The 26,055-nt window shown below is 40.4% G+C and overlaps 1 protein-coding gene and 1 long non-coding RNA gene across 9 annotated transcripts in view; one reads left to right on the top strand and one right to left on the bottom strand.

Annotated features, from left to right (window-relative positions):
* The window catches only part of LOC134666092 (PDZ and LIM domain protein 3), a 38,760-nt gene that overhangs the window by 12,132 nt on the left and 573 nt on the right, over positions 1–26,055 (bottom strand). For 5 of the 8 annotated variants that reach the window (XR_010098452.1, XM_063523241.1, XM_063523240.1 and 2 more), the window contains 5 exons: positions 23,288–23,518; positions 13,679–13,827; positions 12,334–12,432; positions 3,310–3,390; positions 1,899–2,100 (listed from right to left, as the gene is read on the bottom strand). Coding sequence is in view for 7 of the 8 variants with exons in the window: in XM_063523241.1 (XP_063379311.1) it covers positions 1,899–2,100; positions 3,310–3,390; positions 12,334–12,432; positions 13,679–13,827; positions 23,288–23,518 (762 nt within the window). In the remaining variant the exon portion in view is untranslated. The remainder of the gene's footprint in view (positions 1–1,898; positions 2,101–3,309; positions 3,391–12,333; positions 12,433–13,678; positions 13,828–23,287; positions 23,519–26,055) is intronic. The other 3 variants (XM_063523244.1, XM_063523242.1, XM_063523243.1) reach the window with 3 other exon arrangements.
* LOC134666099 (uncharacterized) lies at positions 11,203–12,911 on the top strand. Its single transcript, XR_010098454.1, has 3 exons — positions 11,203–12,060; positions 12,140–12,245; positions 12,647–12,911. It is a non-coding gene; the product is annotated as an uncharacterized LOC134666099 (long non-coding RNA).

Raw genomic sequence — 26,055 nt, forward strand, 5'->3', positions numbered from 1 at the left:
TAAGCGATTACACCTTTATAATTTTCGAGTAATTTCATAACTCCGAGCTAGGATTGGAAATTAAGTACTTTAGTAGGTATATAATTGATTTTAGATCAGCTTCACACGATCAAACAGCCTATGATCATAAGTTAGTGTCGTCAGAGTGGGCCGGTTTAATTAATAACGTATCTTTAGACATAATAGAGCGCTGGCGCAGTTCCAGGGCGACGTACGTGTTAACCTATATCACGTAAACGCCAAGGACATGATTATACAAAATGGTGGATTGGAGAATCTAGACTTAGGCTTGAAGGATGACTCACGCTAGAGCAGTCCGGGCCCAGGCCGAGGCACTTTGTTCTCTATATACCTAAATAAATAAATATTAAGTATAGGACATTTTTTACACAAATTGACTGCACTCACGGTAAGCTCAAGAAAGCTTATGTTATGGGTACTCAGACAACTATATATAGAATATATATAAATATTAAAATACATAGAAAACAACCATGACTCAGGAACAAATATCTATATCACTATACAAATATGCCCTTACCAGGATTCAAACCCGGGACCATCGGCTTCATAGGTAGTGTCACTACCCACTAGGCATCACCACGAAACGATCAGAATGCATCATGTGATCACCGATCATCCATAGAAAACGAAGTGTCGGATGCCTCCGGACTCGGAACGCTCTAGCGTGTGTCATCCTTTATTCGATTTTTTAAAAACTCATGACGATATGAAAAATGGCGATGACACCGACAAACTAATCGAATTGGAAAATAACACCCAAAGTTTCTGACATGACGGCATGTACCTTTATACCAAAATTTGGTACAGTAGGCAACATACGTTCCTTTCACATTTAAGAAAAAAAATAACCACAACAGAATACAGAACCTTCTTCTTCTATGAAATTGAAGTCTCTCTTATTTTCTTAACAATAAAGTCGCGTCAAGATCATTTTGAAAAGTTCGCCCGCTTAGCAAGTATTGCAGCTGACTGTACCATTACTGTCGTTACGACATAGTGGGAACGCGGCCTAAGACAAGTAGAATTCGTCTCTCGGTCATATAACATAGTTAATATTATTTTAATAGCTTCAGACAGTGCATCAGTTATGACACGGCCGCTGCTTTGGCTGGGCCTCAAATTAAATATGACGAATATTGTACATGCGACTGGGCAGAGTACTAACAACTTTTGATATGACTGACTAATGTGTACCTTATGTCTTTGCAATAAGGTTGAGGAATTGTCAGTTAATAGTCGCCAGCAATATATCGGAGCGGCCGAGGAGCTCAGAAACATCTGAGCATGCACTCAAGCGCCTTGACAATAAAGGCGATTTCACACCTTTTTCACGAACTATTTCTTAAAAGCTACAATAAAGCCTTAGAAAATTGTAACCAAAACGTTCACTATTGTATTGTTCACAGGAAATACACTCAATTTCAGAACGTTTGTGACCCGAAATGGTTTTCACTCAACTCAACATCGTTTTCATATTCAAACTGTAGTTATATTAATTAATATTATGTTACTAAAGCAGGCCACTGACGAGCCTTCCAAATGGATCTCGTTACAATGGATTCATCCAAATGGACGGCATCCTAATACTAAACATTGTACGTTTTTGACATTCACGGACCGATTTGGATTGCAGCCACGCTATTTGGACTGTTAGAAGGCTCGTCAGTGGCCACTTTTACCTACACTCGACCTTGCAAGCGTCAGAGGCAAGATTTACTTAGAGCTTTCGGGTTAACCCTTCAACGTCACGCATATCGTGTGTGGAGCGTCATCATGAATTTTGTCGGAATGCACGCAGGTTAATTTTTGGGCTGTACCCGCGCGCGTCAGTTGACATATTTGGCGGTCAAAGTGCTGTTACACTAGTTGCTAACCTGGTTGTTCAACGATTCATCCAGCGTATCGTCTGTCCGTGACGAGTATGTAGGGGACAGCATCACCGTGCGGTACTCGCCCTCGATCTGCGGCGGGTAGGTCTGCTGGCCATAGCCTTGGGCTCCATAGCCCTGCTGAGGTACAGGGGTGCGGGGAAGCGACTCCTGTCGGAACGCCGTCGGTGGCATCGGGCTTGGAGTTCTGTGAAAAGGTGCGTTTTAGATCCCAGGTAAAATCATGTTTAAAAGGTCGACCGTACTGGTTAGAAGGTAGGTAAACGCATCGTCGCTGACAGGTGGAGGTGCGGCGGGGTAGCAAAATGCCAATAATAGGTATTCTCTAGTCTAGGTACTTTAGGGGTTTCCAAAATGACCCGGAACCACAATGCAGTATGCACCTTAGGTAAATTCGTGCAGGATAAAAATTAGATTTTATTCTGCATTCGCTGTCGGGGGTTAGGTTAGATTGACCACTATAGAAGATTCAATTTAATTCTTAGGTTCCTAATTCGTTTTCCGAGAGCTTAAACTGAAATCCTGACTAAACTACGTTGAATTTTTGTATTTTCAGAGTTTGAATTTAGAAATGATCTTGACCGTTGTTTTCGATGTGATGACTTATATAATGAGAATGACATCACACAAGGGCATTGGTTTTAATGGAATCTGACACTGAAAGAGAAATCTAATTGTGTGCCAGCAAATGATTGTGTCTGAACAATTTTATTGTTTTATTTAATTGTTAATTAAAATATACATTTTTCACAAATGTCACATTCGGTACCTATTGATGAGACATAGGTATACAATGTGGTGGCATACATATATTACTTATAATGACAACACAAATGTAATTCTGAATTTACCTCATACATATAAAACGACGCTTACGCTTGAAGATAATTGAAGTGCTGCAGTGCTGCACATGTCAAAGGTCTCTCCAAATATTAGTCTAACTAGGAACGAGTGGCATTTCAATCTAGACCACACAGAACCAAAGTCACTGAGAACAGAAGTCGTTTTAAAAACTTGTAATTTTTCGCACTTTTGAAGTTTCAGGTGCGTCCAGTACGGATATGTTGGTCGTTTTTGTCTACGTGACAGCGTGATAAAACGGTGTCCGTCACTTTCTATCCCACGGTGTTAAAAATTGACAGTTATTTTATCACCTGGATAAAGATGGATAAAGCTATCCATAATACGCCGGCAGATCTGTTAAACGCGTAGCCAACGCGTTTGCGATCATTGCGAAAGCTCGCTAACTATGCGAGCGATGAAATTACCTGCAAAGCAACTCTCTGTGTGTCTACACACGTGTGCCTTTGAAAGCCTTTGTAAAATGTGTCCAAATTGTAAACAAACTGAGTCTGAGGCCGTTGCTATGCTATGGAATATGGAAGACTGAACATACCTGTATGGCGAGTTAGCAGTGAAGACGGGCGACCGCGGCGCTAGAGAGGACGAGCTGCGTGGCTGATCGCGGTCCACGTCCCTACACATGGTATGAGTGACATGAACATGATGGTAACAGAAAATGGCAAACAAACTGATACTGTGTTGAGTGCCGGGGCCCAAAAACAACGTTTGACAAATTGCCACGAAATCGATAGTTTTTTAAATGTATGTGTATCAATTTTTGTGTCAAGTTCAAAACTTTTATAAATTGTGCGTTCATAATCGGCCTCCTAGTTTTGACCGTTACCGACCAACAACATAAACAAGTCTGGGCGGTTGATTTATTGGACCCCTTCAGCTTCACTCTTTAAGTGCGGAGTGCTACGCCGTAGGCCGTAGTATGGATTTCCCGCTATGTAGCAATATCTTTTCCTAGCGGGTCCTACGTAGCGTCAAGGAGTTAAGGTGAAAAGACTAAAAAAAAATCGGGTCTCGGATTTGATAGCTGATTTAGATGGCACTGTACAGCACATTAAGTGGTAACACTCTGGTCAGGTAGAGAAGCGCTGGTGGCCTAGCGGTGAGAGCGTGCGACTTGCAATCTAGAGGTCGCGGGTTCAAACCCCGGCTCGTACCAATGAGTTTTTCTGAACTTATGTACGAAATATCATTTGATATTTACCAGTCGCTTTTCGGTGAAGGAAAACATCGTGAGGAAACCGGACTAGTCCCAACAAGGCCTAGTTTACCCTCTGGGTTGGAAGATCAGATGGCAGTCGCTTTCGTAAAAACTAGTGCCTACGTCAAATCGTGGGATTAGTTGTCAAGCGGACCCCAGGCTCTCATGAGCCGTGGCGAAATGCCGGGATAACGCGAGGAAGAAGACTCTGGTCAGGTAGTTAAAAGCGACGTTTGAATTCAGTACAGCGTTGAACAGCGCCATCTATGGAGTTCAGTTGTCAAACTCAGGGAGAGCGATTTTTCTTCGACTTTCTTCTACAACCAAATAACTCTTTGGTCATGCACATTGCGCAGTAAAAGGGCAAATTGAAAAACAATACAATAAATAATGTTGACATTAAAATGAACGACAATAAGTAAATACAAATACAAAAGTATCTATTATTCTAAGTACCTACCTACTTAAGTAACTATAAATAAATAAATAAATAATTTGTCTCACAATCTGATTACTTACTATTTATATGTACATATGGCACATATCTCATACCTCATGGCGTATAAGTACAATAAAGAAATACCTGATTCTCATTAGGTGTAAAAATAAATACTCTTGTAAACAATTCTACAACATAGGTGTTCGCGCCCCTTTTCATTCATTATCATTCACATTCATCCATATCGCTCACTCTTTCTTTCATTAACATACTCGACCTCATTTCTCATGTCACTCGCCTTTTGCCGACCTCCTTTTAACCGCCAAAAACGTAATAAAATTCAAATCGAAGTCAGTGCTGTCAGTCATAAAAAATATACGTCTAAAATATATCGTAAAATGGTAAAATCGATTCGCGAGTGAGAATAAGGTGAAAATAAGTGGAGGATATAACGAACCAACCACTCATCTGGCGGCCGCCACCAAGAACCATTAAAAATACATTGAGGTAAGGTCGGCCCCATTAAAACCATAAACTAACACTCATAGCCATAGTCCCTGCTATCTTCGGGCTGCACTACCGCAGGTCCTTCAAGCTTACATTCCGCTCCATTTCTGGTCCTTCGAGCCGGATTCTCTTCTCTTCTTTTCCCTTTTCTCACCTCATACATTCATTGCGAATCGTTCTCCTCCCGCACCGCCCTTATAAATATTGCCTAAAATATTCTTTATTTACGCTCCCGCAGTTTAGGTATTTATTTATATGAGTATTATTTTTCTCCGCGCCGCCCTTATAAACTAGTTACCTAAACATAATTTATTAACCGCACCCGCAATTTAGGTATACTTATGTTTATAAGAGTGTATCCTTATATAGGAACATAAATTGTTTTACCGCATAACTTAACCCGTCTCCTGCACTATGGCGAAAGATACAAAAAATATCGAAAGCGTCGACAGCGCGTATTATGAAGATGAGTTGTTGATGCTTGAAGCAAAACGCAATATCTTCTTTGAACTCGTCCAGGGCATTTACAATAAATCGCTAGTAGTTGATACAGATGCAGACAGTCGCGAGAGTTTCCTTGCCGCTGCGGAAAATATCGACGAACTTCGCTCCGAGTTCAAAGAGGTTGTCAATGAGTATAATCGCACGTTGCTAAGGGCTAGAGCGGCTGCTGTCCCTAATTATCAGCCGATTATAGCCTTCTAAGATTTGTACTGCCGCATCAGGAGAGCGGTTAAGCGGCTACAACCAGCCGCACCGCCGGCCTCTTCGCCACCTTCTATAGTGGAGAGAGCCAGACCTTCTTTGCCAACGATGGAACTGATAGCGTTCGATGGAGACATACGTAACTGGCCGCTGTTCTACGCTAGTTTTAAATCTAGAGTGCACGACAATCTGTCGCTTACCGACGAAGAGAAGCTTTTCTACCTTATTGGGAAATTGTCACCAAAAGCTCAAGCTGTCTTCGCGGGTATAACTCCGAGCGCTGAAAACTATCAGCTTATCCTCGATAGTTTAATTGACAGATTTCAAGACAAGCGCACTCTTGCCTCGACCTACATGGATCAAATGCTCAATTTAAAGGTTAATTCTAACTTTCAGACATTCATCGATAAATTCGTCACAGCTGCGAATGCGCTTAAAGCGCTTAAGCTTGATGATCTAAGCGACTTTATGCTTCTGCATATAGCATTAAAAAAGTTAGACCAGGAATCTCTACGAGCATTTGAAATGCTGCACCGCAATACGAAGCTGCCTACCTTTCGTGATCTGTCAGATTTTATGAAGAGTCAGTTTAGGATTTGTCAAAATGTGCAACCATGTACCGCCGTCTCCGCCGCCGTAAATCCATCGCGCGAAAAAGGTGTTAAGTCGTCTCAACCGCGTAGTGCCGCACCAAAACTACAAAGTTATGTCGCTTGCGCGAGCACTACTAAATGTTTGTGTGACAATATTGTCCATGAACATTTATTTAAATGTCCGTCCCTTAACAACTTAACGCCTTCCGAACGCTTCAAACGCGCTAAAGAGCTTAAGGCATGTGTTAACTGCCTTAGTATCAAACACCGCACCCGCGAGTGCAATTCCGAGGTGAAATGTCGAGTTTGCCATCAAAAGCATCATACTCTGTTGCATTTTGACAACGACAAGGATGAAAAAGCTACGACATCTGATGTGACAAATACATCTGCGAGCGCCGCGGCTAAGTCGTCTTCACCGCCGGAGAGCACATCTTGCAACACGTCTATCGTGACTCAAGCACTAGCGGCCTCTAACAATAAGATGTCAAATCAAAACTCAACATCTTCGTGTGATACGGTTTTGCTGTCCACCGCAAAGGTTATCGTCCGCGATAATAAGGGTGGAACACAAGTCATCAAATGTTTACTTGACACCGCGTCACAAAGTAACTTCATTACTGAGGAGTGTTGTAAGCGATTAGGTCTGAATTTTAATAAAAGACCAAGCGCTGTATTTGGCATTGGAAAAACTAAAAAAATTGTTAAGGGTAACGCAGATATTCAAATATTTTCGCGGTTTGACGAAAACGTCAACTTTGACGTTTCGAGTCTTGTGGTAGATCGCATCACCGACGACTTGCCGTCAGTGCCCGTGGACATGTCGACCCTCACGCATGTTCATGGACTTCCTCTGGCTGACGACACGTTGGATACGCCCGTCGCAATTGATGTCCTGGTGGGTGCAACTATATTCCCGCATTTGTTGTTACCGCACATTGTCAAAAGCGACGTGGACCATATGCCACCGGCTATTCAGACGGTATTGGGGTATATTTTAATGGGTTCGGTCCCTGCTTTACAGGCACCGCGTAAATATACTTCGGCATGTTGTACTTCCGTTCAGGACTCCATGGACTACCTCCTCAAAAGGTTCTGGGAGATCGAGGAAGTATCCGCTCCGCCCGCTCAAAGTCAAGATGAACTTGAATGCGAGGATTACTTTCGCGCTACCACCACGCGCGACGCTAGTGGCAGATATACTGTCGCATTGCCTTTCCGAGATGACGTGTTCAAGCTTGGAGAGTCGCATTCTGCTGCTAAGAGGCGCTTTCTTTGCCTTGAAAGGAAGCTAGAGTTATCGAGTATGTTACGTGCCGCCTATGACGATATCATTCGGGAATACGTCAGTAAGGGTTACATATCGGAGGTAACTAACGCCATGAACGCCTCACCAGCTATCGCGTACACAATTCCTCATATGGCTGTCGTGCGCGAGGACAAGGCAACGACCAAAGTGCGCATGGTCCTGGACTCGAGTAGCAAGACAAGCACAGGCCTGTCGCTGAATGATGTATTGCACTCAGGGCCCAACCTTCAAGGGGATTTGTTTTCAATCCTTCTGAACTTTCGCTTATTCAGAATAGCGCTTTCGGCCGATTGCCGTCAAATGTTTTTGCAGATTGGTGTTCGCGAAGCGGACCGCCAGTTTCAGCGAATCTTGTATAGATTCCGCCCGGCAGATCCCATTACCACGTACGAGTTCAATCGTGTGTGTTTTGGCATGAAGTCGAGTCCCTATCACGCGCTCCGCGTCGTCCGTCAGCTGATTGCAGACGACGGACATAAGTATCCCAAGGCCGCAGCGATTGCATCCTCCTGTACTTACATGGATGACGTATGTTTTAGCATTATGTCAGATGACTCGCAACAGCAGGATGAGTCTGTTGCTATTACCGCGGCTAAGGAACTGATTGATCTATTCAAATGCGGTCAATTTGATCTTGTGAAATGGACCTGCAATTCAGACGCCGTGCTACGCGAAATACCCGCTTCGCACCGGGCTTCCGTAGACATTGAAATCGACCCAGGGGTCTCCCAAAAGGTTCTTGGCTTATGTTGGAATAAGTCTGGTGATTATTTCCATTTCAAAGTGACAGAGCCAGACTCAACGTGCACTAAAAGGACGATCTTGTCCGCAGTGGCACGTCTATGGGATAACGTGGGCTTAGTAGCTCCAGTTGTCTTATATGCAAAACTCCTCATCCAGGAGCTTTGGTTGATCAAATGCGACTGGGATGAGATTCCCCCGCCCCATATTGTGGATTTATGGGAACGATTCTGTTCAGAGTTGCCAAAACTCAATGAAATCCACATACCGCGTCATCTTGGAGTAGTACAGGGTTGTACTATAAACCTTTTAGGCTTCGGTGATGCATCCGAGCGTGCATATGGAGGTGTAGTATACCTTCAGGTTCTAAAAGGAGACGAAGTGACAACTCGGCTGGTGTGTTCCAAGTCGAAGGTCAGTCCCCTTAAAACAGTCTCAGTTGCGAGATTAGAATTGTGTGCTGCAGTCCTCCTGGCGAAGCTCATGCGGAAGGTGCAAGATAACTTCGAACCTCGTTATAAGATCAACGAGATCTACGCGTTTACTGACTCGAAGGTTGCCCTCTGCTGGATTCAGTCATCACCACACCGCTGGCAGACGTTTGTTGCCAACCGGGTAGTTAAGATTATTGAAGCTATTCCGGCCAGCTGCTTCCATCATGTGGCGGGCTTGGAAAATCCCGCGGATTGCCTGTCCCGTGGACTGACGCCTGCTAAGCTAGTGGATCATCCTTTGTGGTTCACGGGACCAGCTTGGGCTTCCAAGCATCCATCAGAGTGGCCTTTAAGGGAACTCGATCGAGAGTCCATCGGTGAAGTGCCGGAGCTTAAGCCTCTTGCACACGCTACGACTACGGATATGCCAGAGTCACCACTTTATTCGCTCGCTCAGCGGATATCATCGTGGTCACGACTATTGCGTATCATCGTATACGTGTACCGCATTCTTAAACCGAAACCGCGATCCACGGCACTTACTCGGTCTGACCTAGAGTTTGCTGAAGGCAAAATTCTTTCATCGTTACAAAGTCAACACTTCAGCGACGATATTGATAAAATTAAAAGCAAGAAGTGTTGTTCGCCTGCCTTACAAAAGCTTAAACCGTTCATGGATAAAGACGGTCTGATTCGTGTTGGAGGCCGACTGTCAAATGCTGACTTGGAATATACGCAGAAACACCCAATTGTGCTTCCCCGACGTGATCATGTAGTTAATCTGATTGTCGATTACTTCCACAGAAAGCATTTGCATGCCGGTCCTGAGGCATTGATGTCTATACTTAGGCTTCAGTATTGGATACTATCGGCTCGTCGTGTCATTCGTGACCGAGTTGCCAAATGCAACACATGTTTCCGAGCGAATCCACAATCGTCTTTCCCGCTCATGGCAGACTTGCCGAGCTGTCGCGTGAATAAGGTGGATAAACCTTTTACGCATACGGGGTGTGATTATGCAGGGCCCTTGCAGTACACACCTACTCGTGGCAGAGGAGTCAAGAGTCGCAAGGCTTGGTTATGCATCTTCACTTGCCTCACGACGCGCTGCATTCATATCGAGATAGCGACGGAATTGAGTACCGCTAACTTCTTGGCTGCTTTAAAGCGCTTCTTGGCGCGGCGGGGCCCCGTCCAATGCATGTATTCGGACAATGGGACTAATTTTACCGGCGCCAACTCTTATATGCGAGACCTCTACAAGTTTTTGGACGATCATCGTCCACATCTGGAAATGGAGCTCGCGGAGAACCGCATTGATTGGAAGTTTATTCCTCCCGCTTCTCCACACTTTGGAGGCGCGTGGGAGAGCATGGTGAAAATAGTCAAAAATCACCTTTTCAAGGTAATCGGTACGCAAATACTGTCATACGAGGAACTTCTGACTACGCTTGCGCAGATAGAGGCTCTGGTAAATTCACGACCACTGACAGCCCTGAGCAGTGATCCCGCTGAGCCGTCGGCTCTCACTCCGGCTCATTTTCTCAACACTGCTCCGCTGTTGTCTTTACCTGTTCCATTGGTGGAGTCAGCCAATTTACGTGACCGACATGCCCTCCTGGATAAGATAGTGCAGTCTTTCTGGCAACGATGGCGTGCAGAGTATCTGCATCAGTTGCAGTCTCGAGCTAAATGGACCACGCCATCAGTTCCCATCGTAATTGGCACTGTGGTTGTTATAAAGGTAGATAATGCGCCGCCATTTTCATGGCCTTTAGGCGTTGTGGAGGCAGTGCATCCTTCGAAGGACGGCTCAACCCGCGTTGTCACTGTCAGAACAAATAAAGGAAGTTTTGTCCGTCCTGTCGTGCGATTGTGCCCACTGCCTAACCAATAATATGTATATAGTATAATTCGTTAGGATAATACTTTTCTTTTAGTTTGTTATTTCGCTATTGTTGTGAATGATCGTTTAGTTTGATGAGAAGGGTTATCTCTTACTTTATTTAGTTTTGTTTCCTTTAAAGGAACCCTTTAAAGCCGGGGGGGAATGTTCGCGCCCCTTTTCATTCATTATCATTCACATTCATCCATATCGCTCACTCTTTCTTTCATTAACATACTCGACCTCATTTCTCATGTCACTCGCCTTTTGCCGACCTCCTTTTAACCGCCAAAAACGTAATAAAATTCAAATCGAAGTCAGTGCTGTCAGTCATAAAAAATATACGTCTAAAATATATCGTAAAATGGTAAAATCGATTCGCGAGTGAGAATAAGGTGAAAATAAGTGGAGGATATAACGAACCAACCACTCATCTGGCGGCCGCCACCAAGAACCATTAAAAATACATTGAGGTAAGGTCGGCCCCATTAAAACCATAAACTAACACTCATAGCCATAGTCCCTGCTATCTTCGGGCTGCACTACCGCAGGTCCTTCAAGCTTACATTCCGCTCCAATAGGTATAACTAAAGCATAGGTGTGTATATCTGAAAGTAAACAAAAATGCATTGAGCGGGCATGTGATTTCATGCAAACGTGCGTTGTTAGAGCCACATGGTAACATGTAAACATTAAATGTCCTACTTCTGAAATGTGGAAACATATTTAAGCAATGTGTGTAGTTTATTTTAAAGCATACCTAATAGCGTTAGGCATTTTAAGAAAATGTGCTATTTTGAATAGTTTGAATATTTAAACAATTTAGATATATTTTAGTTGGATAATAATCTCCCTAATAAAGAAAGCTGAAATTGTCGTAATTTGGCATCATTCGTTACGATCCAAAACATTTTGCTAATAGTTGTGTGTCACATAATTGTCTTCGCAATTTGTACTGATTACGAGCAGAAACATTTTAAAGAAGCATGTCATTTATATTCGCGGTTGACGCATCTGTTTACATTGGAGCATGTTTCTCACATAACGCGAATGCAATTTACATGACATCATGTTTTATTCCAACTGTAACACTTATTTAAACATCTGCTAAATTTTTATAAAGCTAATAATTAAGTAATTTTACAGGTCCAAGTTGAAGGTGTATCATGCGGTTGCAAAGTATAAAAATGCTTACCACGTCTATGTTCAAAATATTTTCAAATAAGGAAGTCTACTATGGGGATCACATCAGAAAATAATTTCAGTGTTATGTTTGGTTTTAGATCCTGTATTTGGTTGGTAAGACTTGTTAAACCATCTAAAATATTCTAATTAATTTTACAGGCCCAGGTTAAAGAAGAATCATGCGATTGCGGATTTATATTCAAAAATGCTTACCCCAATTATGTTTAAAATAGATTCGAATAAGGGCTTCAACTATGGGGAATACATGAGCAAATATTTTCAATATTACGGTTGGTTTAGAGTTTAGGTTTGTAGCACTTATTTAAACATCGAACAGATTTTAATTAAACTAAAGAATTACTTTTACAGGATCAGGTTGAAGAAGAATCATGCGCGGGTTTAAATTGAAAAATGCTTACCACGGCTATGTTCAAAATAGATTCGTAAAAGGACTTCTAGAATGGGGCAAATATCAGTAAATACTTTCAATATTACGTCTGGTTTATAGAGCTTATCCTAGGTTTCCCGGAAGGTACAAACGACACCTAGGATGCAGGGCTTACTCAGCGAACTCGTGATAGAAGGTGGGCGTAGGGACTCTGCCTACATAGCCGCCCGTAGCCCGCGGTGGTAGTGAGTAAAGATGCGAACTGGAGCCACCCCTGCGGTCACATGTTCTTGGTAAACACTGTTTCTTAATTTATTATTATGGGAACACTATCTTTTTTGACACCGACAACTGAACTTGAAGTACGGTAATCGAACTCTTAGATATCCCGAGGGCCTAGTCAAGATGCCAATCGTTTGCGCCGTAGCGAACGAAACGGAAATGTCTCTCACTTTATCATATTAATTCGACACATCTTAAAATTTCAGATAAATCAGTGTCACCTTCACACATCAGCCATCTGGCAAATTAACCTGTCCTCAGTTATTTTGAATAACGCCGGAATGTGCGATCAAGGTGACACATTCCTTGGCTTCCAATTTGTCGCGTTTTGATGGAAACTATGCGATGTTTGAAGCGTTGCAAACAGCCGGGGTCAAAGCTTGTAGTTATTGCTGTCAACTTTGATGATCAAGCTTAATGAATAAAAACTCAACATATAGCAGCCTCGTTATCTTCATTCCTCATATTTTAGTTATACACGGTGGCTAAAAATAGCTGCATTCCTGTTGCCGGGAAGGTTTTCGGATTATACTGAGCAACTTTTATAATGGGACCGCGAAAACGCGAAAATAATTTACCCTCCCATAGAAAATGGACCAGCCAAAATGTATGAAACAGCCAAATTTGTTTTCGCGATATCGGGGTGGGTCCCACAGTAAAAGTTGTTCAGTATAATCCCAAAACATCCCTGGCAACGGGAATGCAGTTATTTTTTAGCCACCCTGTATTTAGAGACCCATTGCTAATGCAATATAGAGCTTTAACTCTCAATCATAGACAAAAAGAATACTAAGACGAAGAAAATAGACTTGGGGTCTTAGTCAGGGATCGCGACCAGGATAACCGAAAAACCAAATATCGCCCTGTATTCGCTATAATTCTTTGATAATTTAAAATAGTAGGTATTTAGGCAAGGTCTAAGAATTCTGAAATTAGGTACGTAGCTATAAAAAGAATACCGGAAAGTATTTGTTCTGACCTGACATTTGTCTTAGTACTCCTTTATGTACTGATGTGCCGTCGGAAATATCCAAAATTGCGAAATTTCCATGGGAAAATATTAGAAACGTCTCATACTATGCGGATCGAAATTTCCCATTCCCAAAATTAAAGTTTCCTTTATTTCCTGACAAACATTTCTGAAACTTCCGAGAACTATTCCAACTTTTTGGAAACTCCGCAACTTGCACATTCTGTATCAGTAAGTTTATCTTACGCTTTAAAAAAGTTCAACTCACCTCTGCACTACAAGTTTGATGTGGTTCTGCGCATTCTTGAACAGGTTCTGCGCATCCTCGTGACGGAGGTCGCGGGCGTCGTAGTCATCGATCTTCGCGATGATGTCTCCGCGCAGGAGATCCTTGCCGGCCGGCGTGCCTGGGGTCACCTGAAAAGGGATATTGGTTTATTCGTTTTTAGAAAAAACATCGGAGCTAAGCTAAAGTGTCATTTTATGGAACTTGCTAACTATGTAAACAAACCGCCATATTGAAATTGTCTCTGAATGATGAATTTACTATATTTAATTTTGTTTACATAGTTAGCAAGTTCCATAGAATGACACTTTATACCTACATTGTCGCTAAATACAAAATAAGTAAAATCAGAATTGACGCTATCATGTTAGGTATATAATTAAGTAGGTACTTATACGCGTAGGTATATCAGATACCTATGTTTATTTCTATCAGTCAAGTAAGTATTGTCTTATCAAATCAAATCAAATATCATTTATTATCAGGCAACTAAGGCCCATAGATACATACCTTACAAACTAACATACATACAATAGTAAAATCTTACAAGCTAAAAAAATATTTAGGCTTATATGTACCACGAGAGATTTGCTTATGAACGGTAATGTCTTAAGATCGTAATTAATGATGTGGATGATTCCTTTAATCTAAAAATACTAAGACTCTGTTTTGGTCTGATGGTATTACATTTATTGATATCTAATCTTATGTTTGAGTACATACGTGATACGTAGTTTAATAGAAGTCTAGTGGGCGCCTCAGATACTTATCTCTTCCAGTTTCTATAAATACAGATGTGTTTCTTAGCGAGATTAAGATTTTTGGCGTTCTCAATTAGATCTAACAGTCCAGCCCAGACATAAACAAGGAATCACTTTCGTGAATGCCAAAATAATAAATACAACTCTAGCGATTTCCGCAAGTAACGTTCTATAAATTAAGAAAATACGGATCATATTTCAGTACCGTCGAGTAAAATTTAATGGTTTTCATCATCGTTATGCCTTCGTTAGCTACTGCTCATCTTTGCTAACTGGCATTTACTGCTGGTTAAAGGACACCGTCATACCTAACGATAACTTAACAAATGTTACTTCTGATAAGAAATAATAAACAAATAACCTAATTTTCCTAAGCGTAATACAAACAAAAACTGTGCCATTTTTTACCCGCTGAAAGCTCAAACGAAACTACGCACAATATTTTGTGTAAAATGACATACTGTCGCCCGAAATAAATTAGCAAATACCAAGCTAGAAAATAGCTCATTACTTTATTATGTCACACATGAAGGTTGAGAGAGTTGGGCCATGACATTCTGTCGTTTCGTTCGCTCACCTCAGAGATATAAACAGAAAGCCAGGTGTTGGAACTGTTGGATGGACGGATTGAAACACACTTGCAATAACATTTTACTCGGAAAGTTCCTGTCACCGTGGAAAAACAGAGGAATATAGGACTCGAGCACAATTTGCGCTTTGTGACTAGGACCAGAAACCATGAATGTGGACAACCTTTCACACCTACATATTATCAAAATATTGGCGATAGGCAAAAGGCATTATTACGCATTCAAATAGACTAGACTAAATCAGCTAGAATGAAATACGTCTTTTGTACTTTTAATAGAGATGAAGCGCTTCTTGAATTGAAACCGAAGGCTCTATCAAAAGAAATGTACAGTTGTGTTGAACGGGTCTTCTTCTTTGTGTCTTAGACCTCTGACAACCGACAACACGTTTTTGTACAAGATGTCTCACTGCCTTCATATAGGCTGCCCAGTTTGAATTTGGTTGACTGTATGCATAAGCAAGGTTATAGTATAGCATTTGCGAGACTCGTATGAAAGCTACACCAGCTATCATATTGTTAGGGCCTCGAAGGGCTAGAAGTGCATGCGACGACCTTGGAGCTAGGCGACATGAGAGCGACGTATGCACCGACTTTGGACCGCGGCCAGTCTAAAAGCGTACCGGCGTCGCTCCAACCGGCGACATTTTTATTGAAAACAACCGCCGGATCACCGATAATTCCCATCGCTAAACCAAGATAGAAAACCAGTATAAAAGTAATCAAAAATTCCGTAACTAATAAGAGATCTGTGTTACTGGTTTCTGAAGTGGTTGTCCCAAAGCGATGTACAGAAAGTAGGCCGAACACCGAGCTGCGCAAATCCATCACACTTCCTCAAGTCAATGGCGAGGACGTGATAAAAATACTCGTGTCCATCAGCGCCTGTTCGACGGCGATTCTCAGCTAATTCTCTGTGACTTGCGTAGCTGCGAAGGCTTCACGCTTATCATACTTATTTAAGCTGGTTCGATTTTGTACCTTGTTGTCTTGGAATAAGATGCACAATTGATCGGTTTTCAAATGCACATACGGTGCACGGCAGAAGGCCTTTGATGATCTAACATACCCCAGCTGGCGGATACGCATGTCGTTTGCGCTCATGACGCATTGCTTTTACGTCAAATGAAGTAAACTTTAGCATGACCTAGTCTAGAGACGTGCTAAGAGGTAAGCTTGACGCACAATTTCTGGCTGCTTTTCGTAAACACAAAAATGTTTAAAAGGATTTCTAAAATCCCGACTACTTCGTCTAATTTTCAGGTTAAGTAATTTCTAAACAAAGCTTTAGATTATACAAATGGTCAAAAGCTTATTTTGCGGGGGATAGTGTGTAGAGTATTGTATTACTCTGTTCGAAGATGCCGGTTTACATGGTTATTATAGGTACATGCCTACTCATTATCATACCGATTCTGATAATATTTTTATAACTATGAACTAAGTTCTATAGGCTGTGTTAAATTTGGGGATCCTGGTCTCGGCACCACTTGGTACTTCCACATATTTCATGATTTTTAATACTAAATAATATCATTTTGCGATTTGTGTGCATGCGTTACGCATAATATATAAAGGGGCCCACTGATTAACAGTTCACCGGACGGTATCGGCCTGTCAGTTAGAACAAAATGTTGACAGTTCCAAACAACTGACAGGCCGATACCGTCCGGCGGACTGTTAATTAGTGGGCCCCTTTAGTACACCCAGTGTTTTTGACTGAGCATGTTGGTCAAAAGTAGTTTTACCTGAAAATCATACCTATTTCTGGCAGCAGTTTCGTTTTTAGGGCGTAGCAAAAAAAAAATAACCCTAACCTACCTATCTCTGAGAACAGTTTCGTTTTTTGGGCGTAGCAAAAAAAAAAACCCTAACCTACCTATCTCTGCGAGTACTTTTGACTGATAGTAACAGTCACAATTACTATTAACCAATGATTTTCAGGTAAAACTACTTTTGACCAACATGCTCAGTCAAAAGCAGTTTTGCCTGTTTTTGTAGGTTAAAAGTTCTATTGACCAGTTCCCACTTTTGACTGCGACATATATACTGTAGAGACAAGAAACTGCCAATACCATTTCAATGTAAGAATTCTTATATCTGCACAATTTTCACTTGTTTTAAATTTCATTAATTAATCATTTGATCCATTCAGATTTACGAACCTCTCTGTATTGCAGGACCTACATATATCTACTTAAGGTGGTTCGCCTAGGTTACTCAAAACTTAACTCTCGCTAGATGGCACCACTTTTGCAAAATTTCAGGTTTTATTTTTTTGTGAAATAGTCATGGTATTTGTGTACATAAAAGTATGTTTCGCGCACTCTTTAAATAAATATTGAACTATTAAAATAAACATTGAATACTTCATTGTGCAAAAACCACCTTTTTAATTCGACGGAGTGTTGCTGTCACGCTTTTTCCTACTATTACTCACACATGCAAACAGTGTTTCCGTGATCCTTGTAGTAGACAATTTCACACAACGTAAGTATGTTGCAATAGCGTAACGGTATGTTCGTGGAAATACGTGCAAGAGGATTGGGGTTCAAGACTGGTGCAAGTAGGTAATTTCTTTTTGTTTCTCCTTTGTGTTATCTTACCTTTAAACGAGCAATTATTATGTATATGTTACTGTAAAAGCCCGAAGTACGGCAAAACCTAGGATTTACCGGTAAAACCTAGGTTTTACCGATGCCGATCGGTAAAAGCCCGAAATGTTAAACCTTACTGGTTTACTTCGGGCTTTTACCAACACCGATATGGTAAATCCTAGGTCTTACCACGGCGACCGGTAAAGTTTGAATCATGCACTGATTCTTGAGATTATTAGATGAAAAGTAGGTAGGTTTGGATCTCCCGGTTCTGCTGAAGGTGAAAGAGAACTCTACTAGCCTGCATCGTGGCTAGGCACCCAGGTTTAGGTATAGTTAACTTTAAAACCGAATCTGCAACTGGCCACTGTATTGAGTAATAGAAACGCGTTCCGTATGTGTTTCGCTTTCCAGATGACCAGGGTGCCTAGCCAAGATGCCAATGGTTTACGCTCCGTAGCAACCGAAGCGCAGCCGTGTCTGTCGCATTAATATGGCAGAGTGATAGAGAGAGGTATTACCCTAACGTTCGCTACGGAGCGAACGACTGGCATCTTGGCTACGCACACAGATTAAAACGCTTTTAAAAATCAAAAACTATTACTTATGAAAGCAGAAGAATATAAATGATCGTATTTGATTTATAATTGTTACATATTTGGCGTAACTTATTTTTAAAATGTGTTTTTCAATTAAAAGACACGTCAAGATTGTTTACCTTATTTCTAATGCTAAAAAAACCAACTATAGTAATAATTGTGTTTTTCATTCATAGAAAAAATCCATTATTTTTAACCACAGGAAATTTTATACATTTCTTTTTTATTGCAGTGAGGATGTCCTGATTGTAAAAATAAGAGAGATTAGGTAGAGTATAATTTCTAATTTTCTTTGTCAAAAATAAACGAATACGTGTAGCCCATACTTAATCAATCGATTTATGATAATAAGAAAAATTAAATAAAAATAAAAAAACAATACGAAATTTAGATGTAACAAAAATACAAAAAGTTATGTTCCAGCATACAATGACTGGGGATCGAACCGGGAATCTTCCGTTTGTAAGCAAAAAAGCGACTGTTTGCATAACACGCCATGATAGTTCTTAGCTAAGCTGACGAACTTCGGGTACTTATTCTCGCTTAGGTCAATTAAGTACCTGTCAAACGTCAGTGTCAACAAAATTGCACTAAACATGACGGCACTCCAAATTCGCTCCGTGGTCAGCCCGGCAACGTCGGAAATGGTATGGCAACGTCGCAAATGTATCTGTACACGACATTTGTGACACACACATACGTAAAATTGATGAAAATTTAACTATGATTTTTGCATGATTTCTGTATGAAACATTGTTTTTAATACAGTTGCTCAAAAAGTGCTACTTTACGTAGCTGTTTAGCGTGCGGAAAGTTGGTTATCTCGAACTAGTGCTTTTTACTTTTCCAATTTTTTTAAATTTATTCTTGTTCCAATTCACGACTACTTATTGATGAGTGTTAATATTAGTTTCCTTTAAACGTCGTAATCAGCATAATAACCTACCGTTAATGTAAGAATACGAAAAATATTACATATTTCATATTTAATTACTTACCTCTTCATCATTATAAGACGTTTATTTTTTAATATTCAATATTGAAAATTCCGTTCTTAATAAGTTTACTGAATGGAACGGAATAGCTGCCAAACGCCCATAGATATAATATACTTAAAGACGACGTCTAACCGAGCTGTCACTGTTACCACTTTTGTTTAGTGTACGATTAACAATGTTTTTCTTATTTTTTCGCAACTGTATTAAAAAACGTCGTTCGATACACGTGCGGAAATGTCATTCTTCACTCGTCCCGAGTCTTGCCACTCGCCTGCGGCTCGTGGCAAGATATCTCGGTACTCGTGGAGTAATGACATACCTTCCGCACTAGCATCGAAATGTACTATTTCCTGTTAATTTCGCGCTAACGAATATTCGAAGGAAGATAAATGCGGAAATATGTATGTACTAATAGTGTGTAGTTACTTCATGAGCTTTGATTGAATTTTGTATGGAAAGCGAACCACCTTAAACCTACGGTTACTCGATACGTAAAATTTTAATGCCATTTGAAATTTATAATATCGTTTTTGGTTGCAAAAAACGCACCCGTAAAAATAAACCTGTTTATTTTTATTTAGCTTTCCAATATCATTCGGCAGACCGTCTCGATATTGCAATGACTCACTAAGCAGATGGGGAGGAAGCAATGTATATTTTAATAGAAGCACGAGAAAGAGATCAAGGCTATCGGAGATTTATTGCATTGAAGGTCGCCAGATAACTTTAATGGATTTAATGTAATGTTATACGGAAGTGCGCTAATAAATATCGTCGTCAATAATTTATAATTTATTTACATGCGTGCTGTGCCCCACAATATGACACCATAGTTTAACAACGAATGAGCATAAGCATCGTATGCAAAAGATGCGGTATTTAAATTAGTACACTTTTTAAATTCACAAAGTGTAGGTATGACGCACACGGCGTTGGAGGGTCTGCCATCTTGTGGCCTGAATCGGAAACATATGTGCACAATGTACATTCAAAGCAACGTGCTACCATGCATCTACCGTTCTCTTCGGTACGTTTCCTCGTGCATAGTAGGTTCTGCCTTCTGCCGTCTTGTATGTGGGCAACATCGGAAGCATAAAACGATAAACGACACATTTACGCCTGGCGCCAAAAATCTGCCGGCTCATATGCTGCCCCCTATAGTTCATGCACGGGGCCTATACCTAGCCAGTCTTCCCGATACATTTTTTATGAGTTATTAATTTTTCTATGTAATAAAATTGGACCAAGCGAACTCTGCATAGCAAAATTATTTAAATTTTTCAAAGACATAGGGACCATAGGGTAGACACGAAAGGGCTTTTTGCTGAAAAGGCACATTTTACATACGGGAAGTTTTACTAATAGGAGTACAAATAGAGAAAGGGATGACTTACTACCCATAATACATCAAGCTATGCGTAGTTTGGGGCTAGGTCGATCTGGGTAGGATGTCCCCAATATTTATTTACTATTATTTTATTTTACGGGTCATTATGTGCCTCAGTGTGTGTGACTGAAAAATTACCGTTTCCTCTAGAAAAAGCGACATTTAGTGAAGTGATTCTACTGATAAGCTATAAGTTATGATAGGTCTTCATCAGCTGTAGGTATAATGAGAGAAACAATCAATAAGTGTCTATCAAGTAGGTAATTCTGGAGACCATTCTAATGAGCCGAAACTCGATGTGTTTGTGTTTTTCCGTCGAGGAGTTTGGTTACCTTACGGCTACATCACTAGATCAAAGCTCCACTGTACCAGGAAGTACTGGAGTAGTTAAAATTTGGAAATATCAACAGAATAGACACCGGGAAGTGGTTCTAATAAAATTTATGTTCACAAATATACTCGTATAGGCAGTAAAGCAATAGATAAAAGGGGTCATCCATTAATTACGTCACACGAATTTATAGGTTTTTTTACCCCTCCCCCCCCTCCTTGTCACACTTGGTCACATTTGGCAAACCCCTCCCCCCTAGTGTGACGTCAAATTTTTTCTACGAAATCGCCACATCGAATTAAGTAAGTACCTAAGTATTATTAATATTTTATCACAATATTTGACGATATAAATATTAGTAATTTTATAACCCAAAACTGCTTAGGAAAGAAAATTAAACGAATAAAAACGATTACCGTTTTAAAAACTTGTTAATTAAATGTACAGCGAATAAAATAATTTAAATAAATTTTCGGTTACTGATGAAGTTAAAGTGACGTCACAAAGTTTGTGTCTCCCCCCTCCCACATGTCACAACATGTCACATTTTCTTGACCCCCTCCCTCCCCCTAAACGTGTGATGTAATTAATGCATGACCCCAAAGTGTGTAAAAATGACCAAACCAATATATCGATTTATCCAGGATTTCATTACGAGATCCCGACCTGATGAGATGACAATGGGCCAACTGTAAAGTATACCTACCTACCTTTCAAACAAACAAAATACAAAATAAATCGGTCCGAACGTCTTCGTAAAACCAGGGAAAGCTAAAAAAAGATTGCAACGAATTGAGAACCACCTCTTCCGAAATTTTGAAGTCGGTTAAAATCTGCAATCATTGTGATATGATTGTGATGGTTCATCTGGTTCAGTATCTACATATATCCTAACATCAAGGCAACAACATCAACACAAGATAACATTAAACATGTCACACACGTCTGGCAACAACAATGAAAACACGTGACCCTCTTTTGATAATAGCTCGTAAAACCATTAACCAAACTATGTTGGCGAGAAATTATTATTGTGTGGCTGTGAAGGTGAAATTGAATTTAATACACAAACTTGATTTAGTACCAGACTAACTACTTCCTGCCCTTCCTGGAAAACCATGTGTAAGTATTCTTTTAGCCAATAAAATCTGGTTGATGTGCCATAGATTTAGAAACAGATTATTCATAATCCAAAGATCGATTCAGTTCGTATGGATCAATTAGTATTTATAATAATGAATACAAAAACCGCTTACTGGACATGTATATAAACATGACAAATAAGTATAGTATTGTTAAAAAGATAATAGAGGAATAAACAACTTGGATGGATAACTTTAAGAGTTGGACAGTAATAGACGCTAGGTCACGCTGGGCAGAAAGACTGCGAATAGAGAAAGAGTTCCAGACTGGTGGTAGCCGACTTCCTTTAAGGATATGACACCTGAGGAAGATCAGTTCAGGAAGTACCTCAGTACCACTTGGGTTGAGTTCTTAGGCGAGTTTAAAAACCAACTTCCGTGAGATTGAGATACAGACCATCAAAATGGGGTCAAGCCTCACAATGTCTAAGACGGCTGTCGAACGCGTCGCCCATCTAAGAATAAATCGGTTAAAAAGAGACATCGCTCTGGATTTGTTGATGGTCTAGTCGGACAACTCGTTTGAAACGTTTTCATATTTTATACTGAAAACGAGTCAATTTAAAAACAAACCTGGATATTTAACTTTCAGATAGAATGATTTATTGATGTGTTTGTTTAAAAATTGTTTTATGAGGCGTTTCGATAAGCGCGAAACTTTTTCTATAAGTAGGTAATTTCGGTTTTAGGAAATCAATATACACTTCAATCATTAAACTTCATCCAGTTGTTTTGATGATGCGATGGGATAAAGAATAGGTATCACCAAAATAGATAGCTACGCGTCAAAAACAACCCCGTTTACCTAATCTGCGGGCATACAAATCTAAGATTTTTTTAAGAAATACCACTTTTTTTAAAACAGCAAATCTATTTGGCGAATGCATAATAACACAGACTAATTGGTAGATGAAGAATAACAACATTGATTTACATCACCGGCCCGTAAATATCACCTCTGTCTAAAAGATCGTGAAAAATATCTGATATTACCACCGTTATACTTTTAAACGGCTATAGAATTTTTGGCGGTCAAATGGAGCGTCAAGGATTACCACAAAACACAAAAATATTCGATCAACGATAAAAAAAAAACTTCAAAAACAACACACAGGTGACACGTAGGCCGGTATCAAAACACTCCAGCCCACGCGTATACAACTCCAGCTTTGTTTACACCGGCTTACCCTTGTGACAATGAGCGGCGTCGCCAGGTCCGCGCCGCCGACCAGCCGGAGGCCCCAGTTGGTGTCCCTGTGCTCCCTCCGTAAGGTCACCACGAACGTATGCAGCCGCCCCATGGCTTGCACGATTGCACGCGGTGCGCTCTCGACGGCTAAGCGCGGTGTTGTGGCAAAATTAGCGCGCCCCGCCCGCTGCAACCCTGCCTCGATCGACCTAGTTCGATTTACGGGAACCTAGGGCAATATTGATTGCCAATTTCAGTTTCGATTTTGAAAGTGAGAGGATGAAATTGGTAACGAATATTTACCGTTCTAGAGATTATATTGATGATTTAGGTCAGCGGTCGGCAACCTTTTAGCAGCCAAGGGCCACATAGTTGGGAAGTTGACGCGGGCCGCACTTTTGTTAATAAGTGTGACTTTATCAGACATTGTTGTTTGACAATATTACATACAAAATAGCCAGGGGGCCGCAAGTGAGAGGTTCGCGTGCAGGCCGCTTGTTGCCGACCGCTGAATTTTAGGTGAAGCAAGAATTATTAATGGTTGACTGGGTAAAAAACATTAATGTAGTAGACGGACAAATAGTGAGGGAAACCCATAAGCAGTGCTCGGAAACCGTTTTATTTTTCAAACCGGTTTCGTTCATTCACCCGGGAACGAAAAGGATTTCGTTTCCGCTTGCGGTTACGGTTAAAGAACCGTTCTAATAAGATACTGATTTATGCCTAATTCGTTCGCCTTCCGTTTTTGTGGAACAAAATTAACCGGTTATATTGAAAATATCGAAGCGACATAGAACGAGTAAGTATTGCTATGCTATCTCTTTCACGTATGACACCGAGTTTATCCGAGAGTCTCCGAAAGCCAAGAGTAACCGGTATTATATCGTTCCCTGTGAACCATAAAGTTCCGTTCCCTATTTTTACCGGTTAGGAGAGAGAACGTAATTTTTTAGTTCGTGTTCCATCAATTAACCGGTTTTTTAATGAACGAAATAATATAACGGTTTCGGACCGACATTAACAGGTATTTCAATACCGGTTCCGATCCCTGCCCATAAGACTTGAGTCATAAATTTTGCATTATTTCGACTTTTCTTGTGAAAGCGCTCTTAATCATCGCTGACACAGGTGTATGATTTTACATTTATAGCAAAAATACGTAAAAAAATAAAAATAGAAGAACACACACATCGCCGTCACAGGATTTGTAAACAAAATATGAAAAATAGCACGCTTCGCTGGCAGCTACGATTTGTCTTCAAAACATGTGATTCATGAAACCGGGAGCTAGTCCTGCATTTGTTTTGGTTTTCGGTTATTTTGCAGATTTGTACCTGCCACTAAAATCCCTCAAACTATAAGAACAAGATGTTTGAAAAATTTGAGTGCGTCGCGAGAAAGTTGACTGTAGGTATGCTTGATTCCATGTAACCCAAACAGAAATCAATTCAGATTGTCCAACGACAGAAGTTAAATATTTTGGATCAAAAATACTATTCCAATCTATAGGTCTGTAAACTTAAATTTTCATTGGAGAACCGAGCTGGGGGCCGATATTTTGAATTTCGAGCGCTAGATTTTGTCATTCGAAAATATCTGGAAAACGGCAATAACTATTTTTGAAATACTTAATACAAGCGATACAAATTGGGAATCTAGTGGTATTGACACTCGTTTTAAATTCTATTAGTAAAATTAAGATGCCTAGAAAATAGTAATGAACGAAATACACGAAATCGAGCGGTCGTAATTCAATAACCTCCTCACTGCCCTCGATACCCAAATAGTGTGCGTCTCGCGGTAAACTCAGTATGCATTAATTAATTAAAGAGATTATGAAGAAAACCTATAAAAGAGCTACAGTCAGCAGTCAGCAGCAGAAGTTGCTAAGTGGGCGAGGTGTTCACAATTACCTTGACACGCTCTTATACCCTTAACAATTAGGTCGCGTCAACAAGATAATTTTGAACACCTCGCCCACTTAGCAACTTCTGCTGCTGACTGTACATAAAAAAAACATTGTTAGGTAAATACAGACACCTGTAACAATATTACAGCGATAACGAGATTATGATGCCTTGTTTTTTCTCGTGCTTCGTCGTTTAAAATATATGTGCTGATGACTGTACAGGGTTATAAATGTAGTATCAATCATCAATATTACAAGATATTATCATGACCTAAAACGAAACGTAACGCAACGATTTGGCAGCTGCCGGTCTAAATCCGTCTGGCGTTTCCTTACAGAATCTACAGGGAATTGCCTATGGACCGTGATAGTAAACGAAATTTTGAACCACGAGCGAGGCGAAATTTTGAAAAGCAAAAGGTGCAACTAACTCTGGTTCTGTGCGTGGTACAACCTCAGCAGAAAAATAAAATTGGGGTAAAAATAAGGCAAGCAAATAATTGAATAAATTATAAAAAGCTTCTTACTAATTCAACAACATGCGTGTGACAAAGTTACTTTGTCTCGCTGTTTTCTAGCAGCAAAAGTGTAATTCAAGCTAAATTGGCTGAAGCCTTTTAGCGTTAGGCATTATCCGATTTTAAAGTAATTTAATATACATATGCAATAAAGTTTTAAATAAATAGTGTTATCTGACATATACGAGTAGGTAGGTCAGGTATTCTTTCGCATTAAATAGATTTATGTCGAGGCACAAATAAAACACTCAATAAATAATGTAACACAAAACTATTCGATACTACCAACATGGCTTTAACTTTTAACTTGATACTCTAACACTAATACCAACACCATAG

The sequence above is a fragment of the Cydia fagiglandana genome, chromosome 7 (genome assembly GCF_963556715.1).
Source record: "Cydia fagiglandana chromosome 7, ilCydFagi1.1, whole genome shotgun sequence".
NCBI lineage: Eukaryota > Metazoa > Arthropoda > Insecta > Lepidoptera > Tortricidae > Cydia > Cydia fagiglandana.